Source organism: Octopus bimaculoides, chromosome 11, assembly GCF_001194135.2.
Source record: "Octopus bimaculoides isolate UCB-OBI-ISO-001 chromosome 11, ASM119413v2, whole genome shotgun sequence".
NCBI classification, from domain to species: Eukaryota; Metazoa; Mollusca; class Cephalopoda; order Octopoda; family Octopodidae; genus Octopus; species Octopus bimaculoides.
The window spans coordinates 54,496,301-54,505,418 of NC_068991.1; the positions used below are offsets into that span (position 1 = coordinate 54,496,301).

Consider the following 9,118-nt stretch of genomic DNA (forward strand, 5'->3'; position numbering starts at 1 on the left):
GAAGAGGTAAGTTTCATGTAGTTCGGTAATTCTGACAGACTGGCTTATGTATAAAGCAAGGATGAATAGAAATAGTATTGGCATGGCATCACAAAAACATTCAATAGAATGCCTTGTAGTATTTAATTGTGCTGTCTGAATTCTGAGTTCAGGTCAATAAAACAGTATGAATCTAGGCTGTTGGATTGGCCAAATGTGGATTGGCATTGTACAAGGTGTCAATGCAGGGGTGTAAACAAACGAACAGAATAAGTATCAGATTTGAAATAAGTAATGGAGTCAATCTGCCTGTCTAAACTCTTCAATGTAGTGCCCCAGCATGGCCACAGTCCAATGACTGAAAGAAATGAAGCACATAAAAGATAGAAAAAAAATGGTAATGCCAGACATATAGAAAATATTTGCTAATGCCAGAGCAGTAACATTGCTTCAACTGAAGTTTTCAATAGTGAATAACCAATGGCAAATGGTATCGGGGTACAAGTTTCTTTTGAAAATCTACCCACCTCAGATCTAGTCGAGTAGATGAAGAAAAGAAAGTTGTTTCCAACTTCTTCAATCAACTTTGGACTATCTCGATCAGAAATATTATTGATCAAATGTTCTTTTAACTAAAACTAGTTTCATTAGCATCCAACATAACACAGTCTGATTACAGAAAACAACAAAAGAATTTAAGAATAATAGATGGATTATTTATCTCCGAAAGTATACTCCCTTATCTAGTTTTTTTATATTTATTTTACTTCTTATTCACTTTTTTTATTTGTTGTTGTTGTTGTTCCCCAATAATTATTATTTATTATATTCCAGGGTATGATTGCATTAGTACTTGAAACGATTGATAAATTCATTCAATACAAAAGCCGTAGACATTTCGCTCACTATGCCGGAGAAGAAGCAGCTGAAAAATGGGACGACATTTCAAGTTATCTATACCTACTGTTAGGTAGGTCACTTTCTATTGACTCATTACATTCTATTGATTTATTTTTCCCCTTTCTCTAATTTGTATTTGTTTCTAAACTAAACTGTAATTTGCTTTATGATTGTCTGAAAATAGGAACTTGGTTTATAATAGTTATAATAATCATGTTCCACTGTTCTTTGGCCTACACAATAATGGTCTAATGTTTGTACCGTATTCTTCAGTCTTTGAATTTATCGCTTCAATGTTAATAAAAGTGTTTCTTTTTTTCTTCATGAATTAACTCTATTAATTGGTATACTGCATGGAAACGAATCTTAAATGACAATGATGATGATGATATATACAATGATTTACTGCATGTGTGTGTGTGTGTGTGTGTGTGTGTGTGTGTGTGTGTGTGTGTGTGTGTGTGTGTATACAATCATATACTTTATACTGTTATAACAAGTCATATACATATGCTATCTACTATTGTCATGGAAAATAGATCTCATTTGAATGCTATCGCTTAACTTAGTTTCCATTAAATAATGTAAAGATAATATATATCATACAAAGTTATTGTAGTTAACTTTACTTAGGTGGCAGTGCAATGAAAGAGTGTTTGATAAAATATTTTTGAATATATGGTCACATCCCTTTCTGTTCTGAGTTCCATTTCTGCTCAAGTTAATTTTTGCCTTTCCATTTTCCAAGTTTGATGAAATAAACACCAACAATGGTCATCGATATATTTAACTGCACTGTTGAATGCAGTGTCTCAAGTGACCACAGTTTAATGATTGAAATTAGAAAAGGGTAGTAGTTTCAAATTTTTGCACAAGACCAGCAGTCTTGGGGGAGAAGTCTTTACTTGATTGCACTGACCTCAATACTTGACAGCTACTTTATTTTATTCGTCCCAAAAGGATGAAAAATAAAGTTGATCTTAGTAATATTTGAACTCAGAATGTAAAGAACTAGAAGAAATGTTGTCCATACTGGAATGGGTTGGATGGTATGACCAGTGCTGGCAAGCTGGAGGCCTGCACCAGACTCCAGTCTGATTTGGCATGGTTTCTATGGCTGGGTGCCCTTCCTAATGCCAGCCACTTTACAGAGTGTGATGGGTGCTTTTACATGGCTCTGCACAGACACTTTTTTTTATGTGGCATCATTTGAGCACTTTTATGTAGCACCACATGAGTGCTTTTACATGGTGCCACACGGGTGCTTTTTGTGACACCACATAGGTACTTTTATGTGATGCAGCATGGGCACTATTATGTGACACCGCCACAAGTGCCTTACACCTCAAGAAGGATCGGTCTTAACACTTAATTGTGTGTTATGTTGTAGCTTCAAGATTTCAATAATGTGATTCATTTAATTTTAGAATGACATTGTAGAATAGGCATAAAAGGCCAGATCTGGTTAGTGTGAGCATAAAGCAGGTAAAACGCTTGTGTCAGATATGATTTGTTTAAGCACTAAAAGGTTAAATTAGTAGAAGAATAATTAAATGATCTTTTGTTAATGTATTTGTTTTGCAAGATCCCTGATGTGTAATCATGTGTTGAAACAGATATTGTTATATTTGGAGATTGACAAAACAAAAACAAAAATGACCATCCCCAAATATATTACCTTTCCCTTCATCTACCTTAATTCAACAGCATCAGATTTTGCTCCCTTTTTTTATAATGTTTAGAGCCCCTTTAATTGTAGATTAGATAAGTTTACTAGTATAGATATAGGATATCTCCTATTATAAGAATCCAGATTTTCATTGACAGATGGGTGTAGATTTATAGAAGTTATGAGGAGCAATGCCATCAAGTACTGGTCAGGCTGATTATGCATGAGAAGTCAATAACATGTCAGCCTAAATGATCTTTTCCAAATCAGCAATGATCTTGATTTATAAATTATTGCCATTGCTCAGACAGAGGCATGGCTGTGTGGTTAAAAAGCTTACTTTGTAACCACGTGGTTTTGGGTTCAGTTCCATTGTATGGCACCTTGACAAAGTGTCTTCTGCAATAGTCCAAAGCTGACAAAGCCAAATGAGTGAATTTGAAAGATGGAAACTGTGCAGAAGCCCATTGTGTGTATAGACATACGTGTGTGTGCCTTTGTATCTATGCTTGTCCCCACCACCACCACTTTATAACCAGTGTTGGTCTATTTACATCCCCATAAGTTAGTGACTTGACAAAAGAGACTAATAGGATAAGTACCTAACTTACAATAAGCGCTGGGGTTGATTTTCTCAACTAGTGCTCCAGCATGGGTGTAGTCCAATGGCTGAAACAAGTAAAAGATAAGAGGTAGATATATAATAAAGTAGATCAAAATTCAACAAAATTATTAACCAAAACTATTTGAACTGTATTATTGAGTCAACAACGGTGGAAGCGCAATGGCCCAGTGGTTAGGGCAGTGGACTCGCAGTCATAGGATCGCGGTTTCGATTCCCAGACCGGGCATTTTGAGTGTTTATTGAGCAAAAACACCTAAAGCTCCACGAGGCTCTGGCAGGGGATGGTGACGAACCCTGCTCTACTCTTTCACCACAACTTTCTCTCACTCTTACTTCCTGTTTCTGTTGTGCCTGTAATTCAAAGGGTCAGCCTTGTCACACTCTCTGTCACGCTGAATCTCCCTGAGAACTACATTAAGGGTACACGTGTCTGTGGAGTGCTCAGCCACTTGCACGTTAATTTCATGAGCAGGCTGTTCCGTTTATTGGATCAACTGGAACCCTCGACATCGTAAGCGACGGAGTGCCAACACACACAACACATTGAGTCAGCATCAGTATTCTAGATGCATGGAATTTTTTAACTACCTTTTCTACCCATGTAAACATTTGGAAAAGTTTTAACACAATTTCCCATTTAATTTTCAGCTGCAATGATTCGAGGGAATCGTGCAAACTGTGCTCAGTTTGCCCAGTCTTACAGACTGGATTGGTTAGTAAGCAGACTAGAGAGTCAACAGTCATCTACAGGTAAGTTATATCGTTGCTGTCATTGCTTTGTTACCATATACAGGTTCAGGTGTGGCTGTGTGGTAGGAAGCTTGCTTCCAAACCATATAGTTCCAGGTTCAGTTCTACTGTGTGGCACCTTGGGCAAGTGTCTACTGTTACAGGCTCTTCCCAATCACAGCCTTGTGAATGGATTTGTTTGATGGAAACTGAAAGAGGCCTGCCGTGTGTGTGTGTGTGTGTGCCTTTATGTCTATGTTTGTCCCCCACCACCACTTGACAACCAGTGTTGGTGTGTTTATATTTCTATAACTTAGCAGTTCAGCAAAAGAGACCAACAGAATAAGTACCAGGCTTGGAAAATATAAGCACTGGGGTCGATTCATTCAACGAGAAATTCTTCAAGGAGGTGCCCCAGTATGGTTGCAGTCTGACTGAAACAAGTAAAAGATAAGAGAAAAGATTTAGCTATTGCTATTTTATATATCATAAATCCCACTTAGAAATAAAAATCCTGAGGGACTTTACTTCCCAAGCGCATGAACCATATTAAAGATGACATTGAAGTTCAACACAGCCCTGGAACTTTCCCCTACCAAACCATCCAACCAATGCAAACATGGAGAGCAGACATTAAATGATGATGAAAAATATTGATCGTTAATGGGAACTTCAGTGAAAAACAAACCTTCATTTACCTATGCTCTTCAAAACTTGGCTCACTGTGAGACTTTCCAAGTCAAATTGCCCTGTTATCTTTCACCAATTTTATTGTCATTATTTGTCTATCATCTACTTATCCCTTCCTTTTCCTTTCCTTCTGATAGAGCAAAGTAACAGGTTGTTTGTCTTAACCAGACAGAACTTCACAAATCTGATTAATGACTTCTCTGATAAGAAACACATCCATTTTTGCTTTTTATATTTTGTAATTATTTTTGTAAATATTTACAAAATATTGTGTGAAATTTTGTAAATATTTTTCTATTTGAATTTTCACTTTTGTAAAATTACTACAAACTTTACTTTAAAAAATATTTAATATTTGTACTAAAATTTCTTTCAGGGGTTCTTGATGTCCTTCATTGTGTATTAATTGACAGTCCTGAGGCACTGAACATGATCAAAGAAAAACACATTGTCACTATCATCTCACTCATTGACAAACATGGAAGAGACCCAAAGGTATTTCATTTCTTTCCTTTAGTTTTATATTTCATTCCAAATATTATTCCTCTTCTTTTATAAGCTATTAAACACCATCTTGTCTTAATGATGCATCCACAATATCCGTATTTGTTTCTTTAGTCACAACATATTTGTAAAGAGTATCATAATGTTTACATAATGTTTACATTATGAAACCAAAGAAGCCAAAGGTGTTGTGACTGTTGTTACTGTTTAGTCCCATATCAGCCCTGGTCAAACAGACTTATGATCAAAGACAACCTAATCTTGACCGTCCAGTCTTTTCAGATTAGTTTATCTCAAACATCATCCTGTTTATCCATTCTTTTTTTTCAAAAAAAAGATGACAGTGTTATTAGAGGGAGTTTTAGCTGCTATTTCCTGCAAGACAAGCAACTGTGTTGATGCTCCCACATAGAATAAAGAAATCTGTTACGTTTTTTACCTCACTGTTTTGTGTTATATTACACATTATGCTCACTGTTGAAGGGTCCCAATAACATATAAGGATCTTCTATGGGAAAAGGTTACTAAACCCCTACTTTAATTTTTCACAGTTACTGGAGAATGGAATGCTGTGAGAGGTTCTTCATGACCCTTCGTGCTGTGCAACATAACCAACTGAGATAGGGAAAGAATAGTTGACCCTATATTTCACAGGTATCAACCATGAAAGACAAAGCTGATCTTGGTGGAATTTGAGCTCAGAGTGGAAGGAACCAGAACAAACTCTGTAAAACATAGTATTTAAAGCTCTGAAAACAAAGGCATTCCAGTCATGACATTCTCGTCTTTTTAGTCTGTCAGAGATAACTGCATTGTCCAATATAACTTGTCTTCTTTTAAAGATGGTAAAGTACATCTGAGGGATCTGAGGGAAGGTTTGGTTGTTATTTTAGAGAGGTTGAATAACCACTTTGAGGCTTCTTCATTGGTAAAGTCTATCAGTTTAAAAGAATTATTTCTAAGTTAACACTCTATGAAGAAAAAGAAAGAGAAAAGAAGAACACAAATTCCATGAATTTCTTCCAGACCGTAATTATTTTCCATTTCTGAGAAATGTTTCATCATCATCATTATCTTAAGTCAGTCTTCCATGCTGGCATAGTTTGGTTGGTTTGACAGGAGCTAGCAAGCCAGAGAACTGTACCACGCACCATTGTATGCTTTAGCGTAGGTTGGATGCCCTTTCTAATGCCAACCACGTTACAGAATATACTGAGTGCATTTTTATGTGGCACCAGCACTGGTGCTTTTACATGGCACAAACACCAGTGGGGTCACCAAATAACTTACGAAACAAGAACCTCTCTACTGGGTTATGGAGTGGAATTGAGGGAACACTTCATAAAAATGAGTTATATCATGCATATGATTTCTAAAAAGAATGAAATAGTGCTACACATTGTTACCACTGACTAGAAATGTTATGAACTTCATAATAAGTACACAAACAAAAATAAAGTAATCTTAAACATCTATTTTTTATACACCTTTTTCTTTATTCCTTAATTTCATATTCCAACTTTGAATCCCACCAAATATTATGAAGAAATGATTATTTCCCTTGGATTAACTATCCCCTAGAGTACTCCACGCATTCTTTTGAGTAATAAAATAGAACAATAAAATAGAAACAATTATAGGTAAATGCAAAGATACAGATGCAAACATTAATGAAAATTTAAATGCTTTTTTAAAAACTTTTACTTCTAGGTTTTGGACGTACTTCGGTCTTTGTGCGTTGGTAATGGTATTGCTGTTCGTACAAATCAAAATCTAATCTGTGACAATTTGCTCCCTGGAAGAGATCTTTTATTGCAAACAAAACTTGTTGATCATGTCACAAGGTAAGTCCCTGATATTAAATATTAATAGTGTTTCATTCACTAGAAAGAGGGTGGCACAGCCCCAGACTTAATATATATGTTAAATAGCTTAAATTCATATCAAAATCTACTCCCTAGTGATTTGTATTTTTGTGTTTTGTAAAATTCTCTATCATTTAAATTTTGTTTGAATAGATTTCAAATATCTTATTAAGAAAGTTTGATATGTATTGTTTGGTCTAGAGGCCTCATCCTTCTTGTTATTGTATTTAACCTCATTCTTTCTGTTCATGTTTGCCTACCATGTTGACTCATCTATACTCCCAGCAGTTTATGCCAAATTGTATAATATCATCAGAAGTTGTTGAAACTATGATGATATTTAGTCAATAACTGATGAGGGGTTGAGTATGTCCCCATCCATTGTGTGTGTTTTCTTCCTGTTTTTGTCCACATGTTCATTTCTCATCCCCTTATGTTGGCAGAATTGTTAGCATGCCAGGCAAAATGCTTAGTGGCATTTTGTCCATTTTCACATTCTGAGTTATTCCACTGAAGTCGATTCTGCCTTTCATCCTTTCGGTATTGATAAAATAAGTGTCAGTGGAGCACTGGAGTCGATGTAATCAATTATCACCCTCCCTCAACTTTCAGGCATTGTGCCTATAGTAGAAAGGATTAGTACTATTATTATCATTATTAAGGCAGTGACCCGCCAGAATCATTAGCATAGTGGGCAAAACACTAAGTGGCATTTCCTCTGTTTGCACGTTCTGATTTCAAATTCTGCTAAGGTTAACTTTGCCTTTCATCCTGTCGGAGTCGATGAAATAGGTATTTGTAGTGTACTGGAGCCGATGTAATCAACTAACTCGCTCCCCCAAATTTAAGGCCTTGTGCCTATAGTAGAAAGGATCATTATTATAAACACTGAGCTGTATCATTTAAGCTACTTTCTGTCAGTGAAAACAGTTATACTAAACATACAAAATCTTTTCTTCCAGCATGAAGCCTAATACCTATGTTGGGTTACATGAAGGGTCAGCCATGTACAAAAAATGGTATTTTGAAGTGGTTATTGCATTCATTGAACAATGCACACACCAGACACCTATTCTTCGTATTGGTTGGGGAAATACTGAAGGTTTTGTTCCTTATCCTGGAGGTGGTGAACACTGGGGTGCCAATGGAGTTGGAGATGATCTTTATTCCTATGCATTTGATGGTGTCAACTTGTGGACAGGTAAATAGAGTTTTATTGATTTATCTTTTATATTTTATTTGTTTCACTTATTTGACTGTAGCCATGGTGGGGAACTGCTTTGAAGAGTTTTAATGAAATGAATCAACATCAGTACTAATTTTCTCTCTTAAAAGTCGCATACTTATTCTATCAGTTTATTTTGCCAAACTGTTAAGTTATGAGGACATAAGCAAACTAACACCAGTTGTTAAGCAGTAACCAGGATGACAAATGCAAAAGCACACACACACACACTTAGACACACAAACACACACACATATACACATGACATGCTTCTTTCAGTTTCCATGTACTAAATCCATTCATAAGACTTTGGTCAGCTCAGAGCTGTAGTAGAAAACCCTTGCCCAAGATGCCACACTGTAGGGCTGAACCCAGAAACCATGTGAGTTTGGGAGCAAACTTCTTTATTTCATCAAAATTGCCTTCAAGGCATTACATAGATAGAAGCAAATGTGGGCTAGATACAGACACAATGATGATGACAGAATGAAAAAAGAGATGGTTGGTGGGGGAAGCAGCCAATGCCTGCCGATTGTTACTTCCTGATAACATTGTTCTTTTTTTTAAAAAAACCCAAATGTGGTGTTGAACCCCATTTTTTCTGGGGAGGTCTTTACCTCCTCGACTACCTCCATCTCTCCTTTCAGAGGAGGAGGGGGGGGGGCTCTTCCACAACCAACTGTTCCAGGACCCTACTCTGGTCCCGGAGACAGTTCTTTTTGGTGTGGTCTGGTTCCAGGCAGAGGTGACATTTGGGAAGGCATCCCTCAAGAATCACCGGGTACCTGCAACCAGCCAATTTAAAAAAATCTGGAAAAACAGCTTTTGACCCAACCCAATCAACCACCAGCAAAATTTTAACATTAAGCAGCTTGGATCCGCTGCCACCCAGACCCCGCAGACCCAAGCTTTTGTCAACTTCTTCCCACCAT

The 9,118-nt window shown here is 36.6% G+C and overlaps 1 protein-coding gene across 16 annotated transcripts in view; it reads left to right on the forward strand.

Annotated features, from left to right (window-relative positions):
- Positions 1-9,118, forward strand: part of LOC106881762 (ryanodine receptor 2) — a 381,060-nt gene that overhangs the window by 139,624 nt on the left and 232,318 nt on the right. For all 16 annotated transcript variants that reach the window (XM_014932251.2, XM_014932252.2, XM_014932258.2 and 13 more), the window contains 6 exons: positions 1-6; positions 814-949; positions 3,822-3,923; positions 4,969-5,087; positions 6,807-6,940; positions 7,924-8,162. The exon at positions 1-6 is cut by the window's left edge and continues 59 nt beyond it. In XM_014932251.2, coding sequence (XP_014787737.1) covers positions 1-6; positions 814-949; positions 3,822-3,923; positions 4,969-5,087; positions 6,807-6,940; positions 7,924-8,162 — 736 coding nt within the window. The remainder of the gene's footprint in view (positions 7-813; positions 950-3,821; positions 3,924-4,968; positions 5,088-6,806; positions 6,941-7,923; positions 8,163-9,118) is intronic.